Source organism: Balaenoptera borealis (genome assembly GCF_965194805.1).
Source record: "Balaenoptera borealis genome assembly, chromosome: 17".
Classification (NCBI taxonomy): Eukaryota; Metazoa; Chordata; class Mammalia; order Artiodactyla; family Balaenopteridae; genus Balaenoptera; species Balaenoptera borealis.
The window spans coordinates 27,776,032-27,795,905 of NC_138876.1; the positions used below are offsets into that span (position 1 = coordinate 27,776,032).

The window sequence follows — 19,874 nt, forward strand, 5'->3', positions numbered from 1 at the left end:
AAAGAGCAGCACTGCCTCCTAAATTGTACTTTGTACCAGCTCTCTTGTCCAAGTTCCCCAGGATCTGACTTCCTCCATCTTCAATTGCTTTTCCCTTCTTCCTAGTCCTTTGAGATTGACATTTCACCTATGGTCGGTCGGCCTGGTTTCTGTTGTTTCCTCCCTAAGAAGCTGTCTGCATGGCTACACCTCGGTTCTGCACAATGTAGCCCCATGGACAAGGATGGCTCCACCTTTGGACCCACGTGTGTCAGAGTTCCCTTCCCAGCATCCCAGCCCCTCACTTGTTAGGGAGATGAATTGTGTAAATTGATGTCCCATTCCAGGAACTTAAACCCTCAGTTCCTCTGTGATGTCTCATATTTCAGTTGCTCCTTATAAACACTCCCGATTATTTAGGAAGATCAATATATTCAGTGAAAAATGCATTACGTGGGATTATACATATTAGTAAATATTCACATTCACAGGTCATATTTTGATTAAAAAACACAACAATACTTCAAAGAAGTTGTAGAGAAATTACATATTTTAAAATTTTAAGTCAAAGAAAAGCTACTTTAAGCTGTTGGGAACTAAAATATTTAAAAAGAACATACATCAGGGAATCAGTTGTATCTGTGGCGAAGTTGTTTTATTCCTTCAAAATGTACTTTGCACAAGAATAAAATTAGCTAAAGTCCAATAATTTTTGAATTTACAGAAAAAAATGCTTATTCAAAGAATTTCAAAAATACCTATAGAGATTAAAAAAATCAACTATAGAAGGGCTATACATTTTTCAGAGAAAATTCCATTTCCTTTAGCTAAGTTTCCCAAGAGGTAAAGCCAGCAGGTCTAGCATTCTTTTACTTTTTTGATTCAATAATTAATTTATCTGGTTTAAAAGTCAAGAGTTTATAGAAAGTTATACAGTAATAAGTGACCAGTCACCCTGTTCCTACTCACCTTCAATGACTTTTTGCTTTTACACTTTCAGTGTTTCTTTATGTAAATGCATATACCATACATATTCTTTTGTTCCCCTTCTAAGTAACCTCCACTATCATTTTAGAATGTCCTGGTTATTTTTCCATATTAATACACAGTATGCATCTTTTTTCCTTCTTTTTTTAGAGAGGTCCAGTGTTCCAGTGTTTGGCTTTATATAACTAGCCCACCGTAACTGGACACAAGGTAGCTTTCCATTTTCTGCCAGTACAGGCAACGCTGTGATGAATAACCTTGTTCACAACTCTTTTTCTAACTGCTGTAGAGGCAACTGTTAGATTACAGGAAGCAGAAGTGCTGAATCAAAGGTAAATGCCTCTATAATTTTGGTAGCTATTGCCAGATTCCCCTTTGTAGGGGTTATATCATTTTGTCCTTCAACCAGCAAAGTGTAAATGTTACTATTTCCCTATAGCCTTGCCAGGAGAGCAGTTGTTCAGTTAATTCTTGATTTTTACTAATCTGATAGAAATGTATCTGAGAACCCTCTGTTCATGTCCTTTAATTTTTTTCATGCTTGCAGGCTTTAACATATGAATAGTGAGCATGTATTCCTTTAAAGCGGAAGCATGAAATAGTGACATATCCCTATAGGCATGTATCTCTATGCTTACAAGTTGCTTTTGGGAAAGTGGTGGTGGGATAAGATAATCACTGTTCAGTACCATCAAATCAAGCACTGAAGCTGTTGTTAAGAGTTTTTGGATCATAAACATGGAAAATAGTTATCTTAAAAGCCTATTTTTAAAGGATCTATCCTTCTTTTATCCCCTTGATACTATTAGTCAACACACCTTATCCTATTCTGTCCTCCCCCATCTCTCTGCTGATCCCTTTTGTTTATTTTCATCCCACTGCTTCTTGCCTGGATTACTCTCTTTCACTCTCATTGTGTCTTCCCGAGTCCATCAGACCCAACTGTCCACCATTCTCTACTTTACCCCCTCTTTTTCTCCCTTACACTCTCTGGCTCACTCTGTCTCCCTGGTTATCCCTCTGATTTTCTCTTTCCTTCTCATCGCCTCTACAGTCACAGGGATAGAATAAAGATACCCTTGTCAAGGAAGAGCTCATGTCCAGTGGGATCAGGAATGCAAACACGCTGTGGCAGGCACAGCTAATGGCATGGGATTGGACAGAAGGACATGAGGGTATCACAAGGACAGGGCTGGTCACCTCCCTCAGCCTGGGGCTCAGGGACCTCCCTGAGGCAGTGACTGTGAAGGGGAGGCCTGGGGAGCAGCAAGGCCCAGTCTCAGGAGGCTGAGGATGGGGACGGGGTCTCAGGAGAGGACCTGGGGCTGCAGTGTCCTAGGGCCAGGAAAGAGCATGGCATCCTGGGGCTGCCGGAGAAGGGTGATAGGGGTGAAGGATGAGAAGAAAATTGGTTTTAATTTTTTCTTTAAACCCAATATTATATGTAAATAATTTAGTTTGTTGAGTTCTTTCAGTGCCCAGGAAGAAGCAATATTACTTTTCAACTCACAAACAATAATTATTTATTTCGAACAAATTTGGACAAGTTATTTCCTAATTTTAGTGACTCTATGCCAAAGACTTACTTGAGCAAGGTTCACCATTGATGCGATATCCTGCCCTTCCAAATCCAGCCACTACGTTATTTTGTAAGACTGTATTCGTCCCTCTATTTATCTAGTATAATGATAAAGAAAATGTTTTGGGTCAGGCTCTTACACAATTATGCAATGAGAGCAGGTATGCAACATACACTGGAAAACTAATTATGATGATACTTCCAGGAGTAAAAATTTAATTCACATTCACCCCATTCAAATTTATAATACAAATGAAGTACTGAAATTACCTTAGGTTCTTGGTGTAAACCTACCACTAGATACTACATTTTAGACTTCATTATAAAAGTACATTAAAGAGATTACTTTTCATTTCAGTCACAAAATCCACTGGACGTGGTTGAATATTAACAAGCCATAGACAAAATTTCAGTATTATAACAAGGCTACAAAAATTTTATCACTCTTTTTTGGTTATATTCTGTTACCAATTTGATTTATTAAGAAAAAGACAACTAAGGCAATTACAGTGGACCATAAAATTCAGTAGAGGCATTCATTAAAGAAAATCTGCTACAATAAAAAACTGGGTTAGAACAAGTAGGTAATTACTAAACAAATTTATTTTATGAGCCAAATCAGAGTGGTAGAAAATGAAAAGTATGGAGCACAGAAGGTTTAGTTCTTGCCTACATAGAATCAGCAGAACAGTCCAAATCTCACTTATTTAAAGCATGTTAAACAGCCTTATTTTTAAAGATTATGATAAAAATAGAGTCAAATGGAATTCATAAAAGTAAAAAAAATGCCTTTCAAAAGATATAGATAACTTAAAGATTTGGAATTGACATTTGATTACATTCTAACATCTATAAATAGACAAAAAGAGAACATTATTACCTTATAAATGTATACTAAGTTCCAGGCTTTCAGATGTTGCTTTAAGGTGATTATTAATAGTTGTACAAAAACAAAATTCAATCCTTACCCTATCTTTCAAAGAGAGCTTTTTAAATTCCTTTTCTTTCCTAGGGTATAAGTAAGTAAGATAAAAACAAGAGGAAGCTATCTTTCCTCTAAATCCTCTCTGTACTTTCTATTTTCTTGCTTACAATCTCACTCTACATCTAAATAAATACCTATAGTAATTGAAGAAACTTCACGGGAAACAAGAAGGGCCCAATTAGTAATATCCGATAAGAGTAAATAACCTTGCATATAGAATCATAAGAATTTTAGATGAGAAATGGATTTTAGAGATTTTATAGTCTATCATTATAATTTTGCATTTAAATTCAGAGTTAAATAGTAAAATGTGTAAGGCATTCAGTCAATTAGAAGCAGAGAGACCCTTTAATGGAACTTGAAAGCAATAATTAATGTTGGAGAAGCAAGTAAATAAGAGAACTATTTAAACCAATGGACGTCACCACAGAGAAAAATCCAATGGCTACTGGAGCTCACAACATCTTTAAAGAAAGTTCATTCACTCCTTTAATCAGCTCACTTTATCCACAATCTTTATCTAAGGAAGAAATCATTTTCAATGACATTTTGAGATTTACAAATTCTACAGAAATTATAATCTTCAATAAGGGAATTACAAATTATAATTTTGTCTACTTATAATTTTAAATTTGTTCACACTACCTCAATTGCTGCATGCCAGAGAGTTGAGCTCAAGTCTTTTCTGTTCTGATAGGTTCCTGGCCAAACTGAAAGTGTAACCAAGTTTCCTCGGACTCTGTTGGCATCCCCCCATATTCTCATGCCTGGAAAAAAAGAAAATTCCCCCAAATGAGTACTATAGGGAATGTCTTTCACTTCTTCCATGAAATTAGTTTTCTCGTTTGAACCTGACAAATGAACCCTTTTGATTTTAGAGTGAACCCTCTGAACTCTTTGATACTCTACCTCTTTAATAGACTACCTGAATTAAAATCTTTTGTTAAATATGTGGGTTCACAGGCTCCACCTCAGATTTTAACAAATATACACACAAATTTTATACACCTTAAATGAATTTGTATTATGCTTTAGACTGATATTCAAGAAAGGACAACCCCTTAAATCAAATCAAATATATTTTTTAAAAAAATTATCTTTATTTGTGAATAATCTTTTTGTTTTATATGTGAGAAGTATGTTAAAAGTCAGTAATTTAAACTATTGGTGATTAAATAACTCACATAAGATCATGGTCTGGTAAATAATTCTTCTAGAGCTGTACTGTCCAATATGATAGCCATAGCCACATGTGACTACTTAAATGTAAAGTAATATAATTAAGTACCATTAAAATTAAAAATCCAGTTTCTCAGTCACATTAGCCACATTTCAAGTGTTCAATGGCCACATGCAGTTTAGTAATTACCATGTTAGCACAAACATAGACCCTTTATTTCCATTCTTGAAGAAAGATTAATTGGACACCCTGGCTCTAGAGTTTGCAGACAAGGCTGTCTCAGAAGACGTGTTATTGGACCGAAATATTATCATATTACCTTCCCCCACTGTAAAGTGAATCACGTTATCATCTATGTCCAATCCATCTGTCCCAAATACACCAACTGCGGGGGAAAAGCCACTGTGAAAAGCACAGCCTTGAATATAAGATGAGCCACGTTCTTGAATCTATAAAACATCAGGATTCAGTGAACATTTTAAAAACAAAGTTAAAGGCCATTTAAAGAAAAAAATTTGAAGCAGGTGATTTTCAGAAAACAAATCTTGATAAACAAAATACTCAATTTACATTCCATGAAAGGAGATGACTTCCCAGCAGACCTTTTAATCCTGGGAAATTTCCATATATCTTCGGTTTATGATTAAAAAAAGCAAAAAAGAAATACTTATTTTAAATGTGAATTAAAAATTCTCAAGCGTTTTTCTATGTATTTATATTTCTATCATTACCTATAAAATGCTAAGGAACTAAAAATTATTTTTCAGAACAGTTTATTATATGATGAGCAGGGATTTTTTTTTTGCCCAGGGAAGTCGATACTCAAGGCAGGGGTTACAATTCAAATGTCTGTAGGAAACAGTCAATAAGTAGTTTAGGGGTTTCAATTCCAAACCTACATGATTTAAAATTTTTATTTATTTATTTATTTATCTTTATTAACATATAGTTGATTTACCACGTTGTGTCAGTTTCAAGTGCAAGCAAAGTGATTCAGTTATACATATGTATCTATTCTTTTCCAGATTCTTTTCCATTATAGGTTATTACAAGAATACTGAGTACAGTTCCCTGTGCTATACAGTAGGTCCTCGTTATTTTATGTATAGTAGTGTGTATATATTAATCCCAGACTCCAATTTATCTCCCCTCCATAATATATTTTTATTTTATTTTATTTTATTTACTTTTCATATTTTTATTTTATATTGGAGCATAGTTGATTAACAGTGTTGTGTTAGTTTCAGGTGTACAGCAAAGTGATTCAGTTATACATGTATCTATTCTTTTTCAAATTCTATATAAGAAATATGCTCTTTCTCATTTTTTCTTAAATCAGCAGCCCTCTAAGCATATTTATTTTCCCACTTTTGACAGAAGCACGGATATACAGACATGCTTTTCATTTGAGAAATTTAAGCAACACTCACTTTGTTTAATAATAACTGTTTGGAAATATTTTTGGTCATTGTAAAGTAAAATAGAGATGTGAAATACTATTATAGATCTTCAATTCTTTCACCTTTTGTGTTCCATTTTCTGTTTTTTTTTTTCTTTTTTACTGACCTTAAATAACGCATAAAATGGTTGGAATCAAATACCGTTGTAAGTCTAAAAACGTTAATGGGAAATACATCTAAGAAAGTTTTATTATATTAGATTATAGTCTTAGCAATTCTAAGATATGGGTATTTAGTGAAGTTAAATGAAAATCAAATCAAAATCAAAATACTTAATTTTGGGTATATGCAAAAATTAAAAATAAAGTACAAACCTGTCCCAGGTTAAGAAATGTTACAGCATATCTTGGATCCGTGCTATCCCTGAAGCCCTCTTGACCACTGTGATAAAATTCCACATTACTTATTCTTGCACTTCCTAGTGGGGAAAAGAGTTACACATTTTTTTTCCTTGAAGCTGAATAAAAATTTTGAAAAACTACTAAAGTTTTTGTAATTTTCCAAATTACAAATTCGTTTTCAACTTTTTCATGAAAATTGTATTCATTTTTCTTTGCCCTTTTAATCCAAATAAGGCAATGTTTCTGAATTTGTTTTTTTACTGCCCCTCACAAGAACCTTTTTAGACATTTCTCTTTCTGAATAGCGTTCCCTCTCCATGACATTTTAATACCACAGATATACTACATATTTGTCAAGGTATGGTGGCCCTTTGGAGGACCACAAACTGGTTACGTTTTTTTTTCCCCCCAAGAGTCAATTTTCACCTGTTAGTAGTGATACAGTCCCTGTTGAGAATGCATGGCATGAGGCACAAGTTATAATTTACCTGACATTTCAATTTTGATGCTCTAAAGAACTGTTAAGGACATTCTCTTTACATAATTTTTTCCAGGATATGCATTGCCAAGTATCTGCTGACCAAGTTTGTCTTAAGTGCCACTGAAGTGACAAAAGGCAATTTCATAGATTATTAAGAGCAGCAGTAACAATCCATGAGCCATGACTCTGTGCCAAGCTCTGTACTAAGTGCTTAACAGGCAGTGTGTGCTTTAATTCTCACACAACATCTGTGACTTAGGAACTTTTATTATTCCTGTCTTCTATACAAGGAAACTGAGGCACGGAGATTCATCGCTGGTAAAAATACAGTAGAGGGTATTCCTTGTTTCAAAAACTGATATCTAATAAAATACATTGGAGAAGAGTTATTTTATACTAGAAGGGAAAAGCCTGTCTGGAAATCCATGAGCCAGAGATTAGATGTATGGTGGAGAACATAAGATTAATAAGATAGATACAGAGAATAAATGATTACTACAGACCCCGGGCCTACAAAAGCCATAGATGCATTTTCTTTAATTACATCACAAAATAATTTATTGGAGCAAGGAAAGGTTGACATGTGAATAGGGTCCATCATGGGACTTTAAGTGAAACAACATGGATTAGTATCCAAGATCAGAGTAATTTCACCCCTCTAATCATCTAATTCTTTATCTTGAAAAAGAGAACAATATTTATGCCATAATACTATGAAGACTGAATGACATAATATGTGTTAAATTCTTAGCACAGTGTCTGGAATCTTGTATCACTTTACGATCATCATTACTATTCTCCTCATCAGTTAAGCTTCTGTTGGCAGATTATGACCAATAGGTAGAAGTTATAGTGGGATAGCTGCTTCCTCAATATAAAGATTTTCTAAAATGAGAGCTGTTGCAAAATGGAATAGGCAGTATTGTAACCAAGTGAGCTCCTGATGAAACAGTTCAAGTCAAGAATAGAGTATTACTCCTTATACCCAGATTGTGAGATTGAAACACCAGCTTCCAATAAAAAGAACCAGGGTTACTTGCAGGAATAACTTACTCCCAGTCTCAGCAAGAAAAAAAATATTACAACATGTACTTGTCATATCAGAAAGTGAAGAAGCTAAAAAAAAACCAAAAACAGTCAGGGACTTCCCTGGTGGCACAGTGGTTAAGAATCCACCTGCCAGTGCAGGGGACATGGGTTCAATCCCTGGTCTGGGAAGATCCCACATGCTGCAGAGCAACTAAGCCCCTGTGCCACAACTACTGAGCCCACGCACCACAACTACTGAAGCCCACGTGCCTAGAGCCCGTGCTCCACAACAAGAGAAGCCACCACAATGAGAAGCCCGCGCACTGCAACGAAGAGTAGCTGCCGCTTGCCACAACTAGAGAAAAGCCCGCACACAGCAACAAAGACCCAACGTGGCAAAAAATAAATAAATAAATAAATAAATAAATAAATAAATAAATTTGTAATTAAAAAAAAAAAACAGTCATAAGGAGGAGGACTTAGGCACCAACATGAAAAGGTTCTGAAGGTCAACGAGAGGGCATTTTCAGTATCAATAAGGTTAATGTTCACAATGGATTAGAACATATCAAATATGTTTAAATCCATGGAACTAATAATGATACTAATAACAAAACAAAACAAAAACTCCTTGTTATCTTTGGAGGATGCTTGGCAACCAACTCATTGTTTTGAAAACTAGTTAATAAGAGGAAAGAATCAAACATTTTTTCTATCTAAACTATCCTTCAGGGTAGTCAGTGGTCTGGGGAAGCCTCTCTTTAGAGAAATATTTGAGATTATAAATGAGGAGGGAATAGTAGAATTAAAATATCACCATTTTAAACCTCAGTGATTCAATAGATCCAGGCAATGATAATTAATAACTGCTAACATCACAAAAGGAAAAACAATCGTACATTATGTGCCTATTAATGGAAAAATAACAACCAACTATGAGGAATTAGTGCCTAAAAATTGAGTCCCGGTCTGGTCAATTTCCTAGTTCTAAATTTTCTACTTATGCATAGAAAATACAAGGGAGGCAGGGACTAGTTAAATTCTAGGGATGCATCACTAAATTCAGACTATTAGAAACACTATAGGACAGATGACCTAACTTCTTTTATAAATAAATTGCAAGGAAAGAGAAATGAATTAGAGATTTAAGATTCATAACCAATTGCAACATGGATCTTATTTAGACCCCAATTTGAACAAAGACAGCGAAAGAGAAAGACGGAAAGAAAGAAAGGAAGGAAAGAAAAGAAAGAAGGAAAGAGGAGGGGGAGGGGAAAGGGGAAGAGGGAAGGAGGGAGGAAGGAAGGGAAAGAAGGAATGAAATGGAGGATTCTGAACAATCATTTGATGTTTAGAAATAATTACTAACATTTTAAAATCTGATTCTTAGAGATGTTTTTAAAGAAGTCTTTTAGATTTACACACTGAAATATTTCTAGATGAAGTAATACATGGTTGCTTCATTCATAATAGCCAAGATATAGAAACAACCTAAATGTCTATTAATGGGTGAATGGATAAAGATGTGAGATATCTCCCTATCTATCTATCTATCTATCTATCTATCTATCTATCTATCTATCTAAAACATTCCACTGTGTTTATACATATATCATATCATTCAGCCAGGAGTGAGAAAGAAGGAAATCCTGTCATTTGGGACAACACGGATGGACTTTGAAAGAATTATGCTAAGTGAGATAAGTCAGAGATAGAAAGATAAATGCTGTATGATCTCATTTATATGTGGAATCTAAAAAAGCTGAACTCATAAAAATAGAGAGTAGAAAGATGGTTACCAGGACCTGTGGGGTGGGAGAAATAGGGAGCTGTTTAAGGGTATAAGCTTGTAACTAGTAGATAAATAGTCTTGGAGATATAATGTACAGCTTAGGGATACAGTAAAAATACCATATTATAAACTTCAAAGTTGCTAAGAGACTAGCTCTTAATTGTTTTCACCACACACAAAAAAAAATAATAACTATATGACATGATAGAGATGTTAGCTAATGCTACTGTGGTAATCATATTGTAATATATAAGTGTATCAAATCAACACATTGTAGACCTTAAACTTACACAATGTTTTATGTCAATTATATCTTAAAAAATATATGCTTGCTGCTTCAAAATAATCCGTGGGCTTGAGGAAAATGGGTGAGCTCATAGATCAAACAAGACTGGCCAAAGTTGATACTTGTGGTAATTGGTGATGATAAGCATTATATTATACATTTCTCTATCTTTGAAATATATTTGAAATTTTCCTTCAAACAAAAATAACAGATCAGTGTGCTTGTTATGAAACGATTTCTGTTTGAGGGCAAGGTTGGGCTAGCTGTTACCTAAGGTCATTGTTAATTTGATAATTATTTTGTCTATAAAGATAAAATTAGTAGAATAATGTTAGGAATTGGGTTCTGGAGGGTGGCACCTGACTGCATAATCCCTCTCAAGCCTTTATTTTTCAACGTGTTAAAAACAAGACATCAGGCCCAAAATGGAGTCACTTTTGCTAAGCCCTCCATCATCAAACAGACTTAATTACAGTTTCAGTTCTCCTGAAATGGAACCTTAAACCAGTCCATCATGAATTCCCTGATCAGCATTGGTTAGGTAATCTGCCTGATAAACCTCTGCCCCCTACAGGGAAAGTAACCTTGCAATAACCAATCCTCTTTTTTGCCTAGTAAAACTACCTTGTTCCTGCTCCCTTTTGCCTATAAAAGTCTTATTTTGCACAGCTCTTTGACGCTCCTTTGTATCAGCTAGATTGGATGCTGCCTGATTCATGAATCCTTGAATAAAGCCAGTAAGATCTTTAAAATTTCCTCAGTTGGATTTTGTTTTTTTAACACAGATGATCCTATAAAGGAGTGAGGATTATTTAAGAACTAAACACAGAAGAGACCCTGCTATATTTCATTTAGAAAAATAAACTGGATTTGTACTAACCTTTAAATGTCACAGTGTTTTCAGTGAATGAGCTGACTAGGACGCGTGCACCAAAAGATTCCTTCAGCCAACCTGGATAATCCTCACCAAGTATTTTGATGTTTCTATTCAGTATCCCAACATCAGCTGCTAATGTGTAGCTCTGACCGGTTCCAGGAACATGGTATCTTTCAGCTGCAGCAGAAGGACAGTTAGATTATTACCAACACTAAGAAATACCTGTCTTTATTAGTTTCTCTGCAGCTCACAGACCACGTAACTTTCTAATATGCCAAAAGTCAACACAAATACATGAATTGATTAGAGTTACACGCTTACATGTACACAGATGGCAGCCAGAAATTATACCTTTTTATTTATAAAATAATCAAAAGTATTTCTTCTATTTACAGCAAAAAGGTTATTATAATCAGCACTTACAAAGTTACTGCTTCATAGGTATTTTGCAAACACTTCAAATTATACACAAAAACACTCTTGTGAGACAAGTTGGGAAGCTTACTGTAATTTTAACAGATGAGGAAATGAGATAGAGAAGTAAATGAACTTGCCCAGGGCCATGTAGACAGTCAGCAATACGTAGGTATTACCTCTCCTGATACCTAAACCTTGGTTTGTTCCTCTTTTCCTGTGACATATTTTGTACCAACTACAATTCTTTATAAATATGTAGTAGTATATCAAACATAGTCTGTACATTTACATCTTAATAATTTTAAAACAGAACCTAGGGGCTTCCCTGGTGGCGCAGTGGTTGGGAGTCCGCCTGCCAATGCAGGGGACGCGGGTTCAAGCCCTGCTCCGGGAAGATGTCACGTGCCGCGGAGCAACTAGGCCAGTGCGCCACGGCTGCTGAGCCTGCGCTCTGGAGCCCGCGAGCCACAGCTGCTGAGCCCACGTGCCACAACTACTGAAGCCCGTGCGCCTGGAGCCCGTGCTCCGCAGCAGGAGAGGCCACCGCAGTGAGAGGCCTGCGCGCCACAATGAAGAGTGGCCCCTGCTCGCTGCAGCTGGAGAAAGCCCGCGTGCAGCAGCAAAGACCCAACACAGCCAAAAATAAATAAATAAATAAATAAAATTAAAAAGCAAAACAAAACAGAACCTAAATTACATTCTACGTTTCTAGAAGTCTTACCCAAAACTTTAAGACATGCAGGTACATTTCAAACAGAGAGAAGTGTTTGGTACTTTAAATGAAAGAATCTATACTGTCGAACTTCAAACACTATTTTACGATTAAAATGTTCTTCAAAGAAACCTTTTTCTTTTGATTTAAAGAAAAAATATGTGATATAGAATGATAGACACGTGCTTCTATCAAAATACTGCTTTAAAAAGTTCTTTTAAGTTTCTTTTTCATGCAAGTCTGATATCCACCAGTGCATAATGCCGCCTTAGCTGTAGCTCTCAGGAGCATCAGAAGTATCTGAATGGCTTTTCTAACGTTACACTCCTGTCTGCTTCCACTTCCTGGGATTCAGATGAAGGTAGCATGTGAAATGGGGAAAGGCTGGGGTGCTGGGAAAGCCCTGATCCTACAAGTTGAAAGATCATCTTCAGTTGATTCTGATTAACTCCTTCTTTCCTTGAGAATTAGAGTTTTACCATTTTGCTGTAGCTTGTCTAAGTGCAGTTACCGCTGAGGAATGTGTCAATGAAACAAATCAGGACAAAGATGCTCTTGGATCAAGGGTTCTCAAATTTCAGTGTGCGTACGAATCTCTAGAAGCTTGCCTAAAACAGAAAGTGTCAGCCTTATCCCATAGAATGCAATGGTCACTGCTGAATATTTGCTGAATGAATTAATACACACAGCAGGGACTCTTTGCAGCCAACACACAAACAGTACCATCCTTTGGGTACCAGTGCCAATCTAGGTGAAATGCTCCTCTAAAAATCTGAGATGTTTTATCAAATGATTGTAATTACAGAGGAGAGCACTAAACTGTGAATATTTCGAGACATTTTAATTATATATCTATTTGGTTAAAGAACAGCCACTTACCAAAGTGAGTATAGGAAAGGGTATCATTGAGAATGAGAATTTTGTGATCATGCAGGATTTTAACGATACTTCTAATTTCAGTCTGGTGGAAATCATAGCTTGTGGTTGTTATCACAATCTCTTCTCCTTCCTTAGAAAAATTCAAGTGCCAAATTCAAGAACAATTTAAAAAATAGGTTTATATTTCTTAATAACTATTAAACAATTCTAATTTAACTTACATTGGTTACAACCATGGTATTATCAGAGAGAACAAATCATACATTTAGGTCCCTAAAATAAATATGCTTTTGTTTGATAGCAAGAATTCTATATTTTGAATTATCTCAACATTTCCTTAAGTTGAATTCAGTCACTTAATAAAATCATAGGTGATATACATTTTTAAAATTAGATATATCAAAGCAAATATATTCACATTTTTATTAAAAATTGGTCAGGATAATATTGTTAAGACTTAAAAAATTCCCCCCAGATTTTTTTTTTTTACACAGTTAACTATCACTGGATATTCCTGAAAGGTAAGAAAGGCAGAGATAAGTGACAGAGCGAGGTTAAGTCTTAGAATCTCTGTATGTCATATATGACAAGCTCCTCTTTGTCAACCAAGTCTCTGCTCAAAAGTACTTGCAGGGGAGGTCAAAGAACTTTTTCCTCTACCCTTCCAAGTTCTCAGCTGGGACCCCTGTAACAAAAGTCATTAACAAGAGAAAAGCATATAGATTTATTCAATATAAGTTTTACATGACACGGGAAATAAAGACCTGAAGAAATGGTTAAACCTGAGCATTTTTATGGAAGAGTGGAGAGTAGAGGAAAATTGTGATAGGGTATGAGCTAAGTGTAGGAAACTGGGAGAAACAGCAAGGGTTGGCCATTCAGATTCTTCTCTGTGTCACTTTGTCTCCAGAGCTGAGGATGTCTCTTTCCTCTGGGTATAAGGAGGGCAACTGTCACATGAAGGTTTTGTGACCTGCTTCAGGGGAAAGCCAGAAAGTCCTTCCTGCACGTGCAGAAATTTCTTCCCTTAAAGTATTCATATTTTGGGGTAGCATGTCCTGAACCCTGTCATACCCTTGAGAGAGGCTTTCTCTGGCCACTCTATTTAATGTTATCTGCCACCCTCTACCATGGCAGTCTCTATCATACCTGTTTTATTTCCTTTATCACAAAGATTATAATCTGAAATAACACACATTTATCTGTTCATTTAGTGTCTGCCTCTCCCACTTCAATGCAATTTCCCCTATAGTTTGACCAATTTCTTCACAAATGAATCCTCTATGCCTAGAAAATGTCTGACATTAGGCTAAATATTAATTATATAAATAATAGGCAGAACATATTAAGTAGATAAATACTAATAAATGATAATTGGATAAATAATAGGGATATTTAAATCATTTAATCACCTTTTAAAAAGTAATCACCCCTCAACTATCACAAATACGAATATATTGTAAGTAGCTTATAATAACTCTCAATAAATCCTCCTTCTATTTACTGATTTTACACTACATTAAGAGAGCCAACCCCATATGTTTTGATGATTTGTATTCATTTACTCATACTAAGCCTCACTTTGTTCTGTGACCTTATAGCTTATTCTCAGCAGAAAGGAACTGGCTGAAATCTGAGAGCCTGGAAAAGTAATCCATCCATTTCCTTGACCCTTTAGCATTAAAAAGAGTATTTGTAAAACATGTGAGTCTGTGGCCTATGCAAGCCTGTGAGTGTAGTAGAGATCGGAATTGCCACCATTCATATTTTACCAAAATCTCTTATTTAACTCAGGCATGTTTTGAATATCACTGGGCATCAGGATTTGTTTTCTTCTCAAATGCTTAACATGTAAAATCACAAATTAGAAGTAAAGAGATAACCAAGATAACAATAAAATGTATTTAAAATAATTCTTTTTTCTGTTTTGCAAGAATTTGTAAATAAATATTTTTTACCCCCAAACTTTCATATTTTCCTTTCATAACTAATATATATATATAATGTTCTTTATATGTTCTGAAGAACCTTTGACACCACAATTTTTAAATGCCTGCTATCAAGTCAGCTTTTTGAGTGCAAGCTAATTGCAAAACATACATTTCTCTTCTGGTTAATCATGTGACAAAACAAATGTCCATTGGGATAAAGAAGAAACCTTAAGTTGACCCATGGCGTGTTTTCACTTTCCACCACGTAGTAATTCCTCTACCTGCCAGTCCACAGCATCCGTCAGAGAGAGGACTTTGGAACCTGCCTCTGCGGTTTCTGAGAGCTTAGTTTTGTATATCGAACGTGGAATTCCATGAAGATCCAGCTCACCAAACACCCCTGCAGGAGAAAAACACACTCCTATTTATTCACTGCATAGAACTGAGTTAAGTGCTAGTATAAAATGAAACAGTCAGTAGATATATTTTAATAAGCGATTGAACATTTTAGAATGAATGGAAAGAATTGGGGTTATCTGCTCAGGGCTATATAGGAAGGCTTTGGCCCTTTGCCCTACTTCTAGGAATCTGGTCCCTATAAATTGAATTAGTATACAAGGATACATCAATGAGGATGCTTAATACAACAATATTTGGAAATATTAGAAAAACTAGAATTAATCCAAATGTATATCATTATAAGAATGGAGTAAATTAGAATATATTACTAATACTGTAGTGTAATATGCTATAAAAATGAAGAGTGTTACATGTTAAGTATCGATCTGGAAAGATATTCATAATATGTTAACAAGAAAATTGCATAGTAATATATTTAGTTTGACCATGTTTTTGTATAAGGCACCACAAGTCATTTTATGTAATATGAATACAGGCATAGATAAAAAGCATGAAAAACACATGTAAAAATTGCTAATGTTAGTTTCCTCAAGGGGAGAGTAGAAGATATATGTTTTCTCTTGATATTATTCTGTGTTGCTAGAAATGTTATTTTTGAAATAAAAACATAAACACATAAAAGCAAAAAAAAATTTTTTAAGACTGAATTTGTCTGCCTCAGGAAATTTTTCTTTAAGATTTAAATTTGTCTGTCTCACAAGAGCTAATTCAATTTTAAGCCACTTTTTAATCCCCTTTTTTATTGTCACTGATTTGGAAATTGTACATCGGAGCAACTGAAGCACATTTATGTGTCTTTTAAATAAATATACAGTGGTATTAATAAAAGCAGTTATTTATTAGGACCAAATTAAACCCTCTCAGGTCCTTTGCTTTCTAGGCTCGAATAGGAATACGTACAGCCACACAAATGCAACTGGAAAATTAAAACTTAGCAACAGTTGTGACTGGATAACTGATAGCGAGGCAGGAGACATAAGGGCCCCCAGGACAAATGGTTTGAGTTCATTCCTTGCGGACGGATACTCTGAGGTGGGAATAACAGGACAATTGAGAGAGGAGGCTGGGCCCTGCCCAGGTAGAAGATAAGAGACCACATATTCTTTATTCTTGAAGTCAGGAGACCTCCCTGACTACACATGAGCAGAAAGGCTCCTTGGAGGTCAAAAGGGGAGTGATTCTAAGTGATGGCAACTAATGCTCACTACCCATAGGCCTCTTCGGTAGAATCCATCTTGGCTAAGAGATGCACGCGCACACATGGGAAAATCCTAAGATACACCAAATACGGACTCTGAACCAGGCAAATCAAAATGATTGGTCAAAGGAAACAGGGAAGAAATGCCCCATAAAAGTGATTCAAACTGCCCCGAGGGCACGACTCTCTCTCTGAGCCCACCCATGTGTCTATCCAAAAGTACTGTACTCTTTTTTTCTCTTAATAAACACTTTACTTGTGTCACTACTCTCCGTCTTTGTGGGAATTCTTTTTCTGCAAAGCTGTAGGGCCAGGGCCTTTTCACTGACCACTGGTGTAGTGGCTAGGATTCGGTGCTCTCACCACTGCGACCCGACCTCAATCACTGGCGGCGAACCAAGACCCTGCTTCAACACCCGAGATCAATAGCACAGCCAACCGATCCACAGATTTTTAATACTGTGTAGGAATAATACATAACAAAGTTACCTTTTAGGGGAAAAGTACTAAAATATGAAAAATATTATTGCTTATATACAAGAAAGATTATGAAGAAAACCAGATTAGAGAAAGAATATACATATGGAGTGATTCATTAATGTTAGTGTTGCAATAAATTACATTTTGGAAATATGCACATCTGTATCTATTTTAATGTGACACGATTTAATTTTTTAAAATCTCAGCAACTTTTATAACCTGTTCCTACAAATCAATGTCTGTAAAAACTTCTGAAACCATAATAACATCATGAACTCATAACAAGTCTTTTAGTGCTACATGTTCTAAAGTAGATTTGCAAAACTAATATGACTCTTTTGGTATCTGGAAACACATACCTAGGACCTTTGATCCTTGATTTGGTCCTTCTGGAAGAGCCCACTCTGGAGTAGAACGATTCCCTCTAAGAACAATCTGTAATTCTCCTTTAAAAGGGTTATCTTCCCAGCCACCAATTAATCTACCTCCCTGCAGTGAAGCAGAAAATTGTTAATACTTCAAAACTGAGCAGGAAAAATTTCCCCATAAAAAAGGAATTAGGGGGGCTTCCCTGGTGGCGCAGTGGTTGAGAGTCTGCCTGCTAATGCGGGGGACACAGGTTCGTGCCCCGGTCTGGGAAGATCCCACATGCCGCGGAGTGGCTGGGCCCGTGAGCCACAATTACTGAGCCTGCGCGTCTGGAGCCTGTGCTCCGCAACAAGAGAGGCCGCGATAGTGAGAGGCCCGCGCACCGCGATGAAGAGTGGCCCCCGCTTGCCGCAACTAGAGAAAGCCCTCGCACAGAAACGAAGACCCAACACAACCAAAATAAATAAAATAAATAAATTAATATTTTAAAAAAAAGGAATTAGGAAGACTGGCAGCCTCCCCTAGTAAAAATGAATGAATTTTTGTTTTACAAAGAACAGTACTGTAACTAGAAGTGACCTTAATTTAACCCATCCACTTTGGGATGGGCAGTTTAAACGATTTTTCCAAGGTCAAATTCAACATCTACTTACTGTCAGAACTGGACCTGAAACTGAAACCTCCTAAAACCTAAACTAGTGCTTGAACAGATCACACTGTACTTTAAAATAATGCGGCATATATAAAATATACTCTTCTATTTATATCTAAGCTATGTTTTTCATGAGCCATCACTGTTAATAAAAATTGCTATTACTAAATGCTTGCTGATTCTATGCCAGGCATAACATGCAAGGCTTTACATATTTTATATCATTTAATCTTTACACTAAACCCATGAATTGGAATTACTATTCTCATTTCATAGGTGAGAAAACTGATGCTGAAAAGAAGTAAAATAACGTAACCTGTTACCAAACTATTAAACAGTGAGGTAAGGATTCAATTGTAGCATTAATTTACCTCTAAGCTCTGTATCTAACCAAAATACCACACACCTTTAAAGCATTAAAGGCCTAGTTTTATGAAAGAAAGGCTCCCACTTATTTTTTAGTGGTGCTTAATAGCTTTTTGGTTAAGCTATTCTTTTAAATGAACACCAATAAAAGACTGACGGAACAATTAAATTGATTAAACTATTACACGTTCAAGACCATCTGAGGTTTATGAGAGAATGAGGTGATTATTCCAAACAACTGACATTTTTTTATTAGTCTGCTCCTGGTTTTCATAATCCCATCTACATTCATTCATTTTAAGAAATACTGTTTGCTTTCTTAAAAAAAAAGGCTTGAAATCTTTTAATTTTTTTCCTCAGAACTCCAGTGGATTCTCTGTTAGTTGCAGCAAGCTGTGAGTTTAGCTTTACCTAATAATAATACAAATATTCTAAAGGATTGAAAATGAGCAATCCTCACACTAAAAAGTAGCATGATAATTACTGCTTTAGGAATGTGTCATTAATATTTAAAGGAGAGCAGAAATATATTGAACTTAGGCTTGCATTTCATGGGGTAGAGCCAGTTGTGTTTTAATCACATCAGGTGCATATGCTTTCTTATAATTTGCTTAGTAAATCTCCAACATTTTAGCATTTGGCTAATAAGGGTATAAATTATAAGACTGTCACTCTTACCTGCAGTGATATGTAGGTAGCATTCAAAACAACTTTTCTATAAGAAGACTCTGCAGCTCCCACATTATGCTTATCTTCCAATTCTAGAACCCCCCAAATAACGAGTCTTTCCATTGGTGGAATATCTGTGTCTGCCACAATCCATGTTCCTATAAAACAAGACTTTAATATAAGGAATATAACATAATCCATAGACTATAGCCTATAGATAAAACACTGACAGCCCTATCAGTGAGTCCTAATTTTGAAGTTCGTGAGCCTTTTTCCACACAATGACTAATTCTTGTCTCTCTCAGAAAATCTATTATTCTTAATATTCCGGTTTAAATCCACATAAAACCCAGAAGCGACGTCTGACATCCAGGACACGACAACTGAATCCATCTCTTCACATTTTCTCTTTCTCCAAGGCGTGCTGCATAAAGGTATCTACCCTAACTGCTAACTATTGTGGTATAAACACAGCATTTTATTTATTTACATTTATGCATTTACCTTCAGGAATAACAACATTTGCTCCTGGGTGAGGTATGGTATAATTATTTTCTCGAGATGACTGCCAAAAAGAATCATTTGACCATAAGCTGAAAAGAGAAAAGAAGTATTTCCATTAAGTTTTATCTCTGTATATTTAATGAGCATCTCCTTAGAGTGTAGCACTATACTAGATGTTTTAGGGATGACAGAATGCAAATTGGATAGTTTGTAATTCCAGTAAATACACAAGCTAATGTACGCTATTAGTAAAGTACTCAACACACACAATTACATATACAGTTTTTTCTCCACTGAAGAA

The 19,874-nt window shown here is 35.7% G+C and overlaps 1 protein-coding gene across 1 annotated transcript in view; it reads right to left on the reverse strand.

Annotated features, from left to right (window-relative positions):
- The window catches only part of PKHD1L1 (PKHD1 like 1), a 153,494-nt gene that overhangs the window by 28,949 nt on the left and 104,671 nt on the right, over positions 1-19,874 (reverse strand). The window contains exons 54-63 of the mRNA XM_082364165.1: positions 19,574-19,662; positions 19,079-19,227; positions 17,373-17,502; positions 15,197-15,315; positions 12,985-13,114; positions 10,980-11,153; positions 6,485-6,588; positions 5,030-5,159; positions 4,176-4,297; positions 2,553-2,643 (exon numbers count right to left, since the gene is read on the reverse strand). Coding sequence (XP_082220291.1) covers positions 2,553-2,643; positions 4,176-4,297; positions 5,030-5,159; positions 6,485-6,588; positions 10,980-11,153; positions 12,985-13,114; positions 15,197-15,315; positions 17,373-17,502; positions 19,079-19,227; positions 19,574-19,662 — 1,238 coding nt within the window. The remainder of the gene's footprint in view (positions 1-2,552; positions 2,644-4,175; positions 4,298-5,029; positions 5,160-6,484; positions 6,589-10,979; positions 11,154-12,984; positions 13,115-15,196; positions 15,316-17,372; positions 17,503-19,078; positions 19,228-19,573; positions 19,663-19,874) is intronic.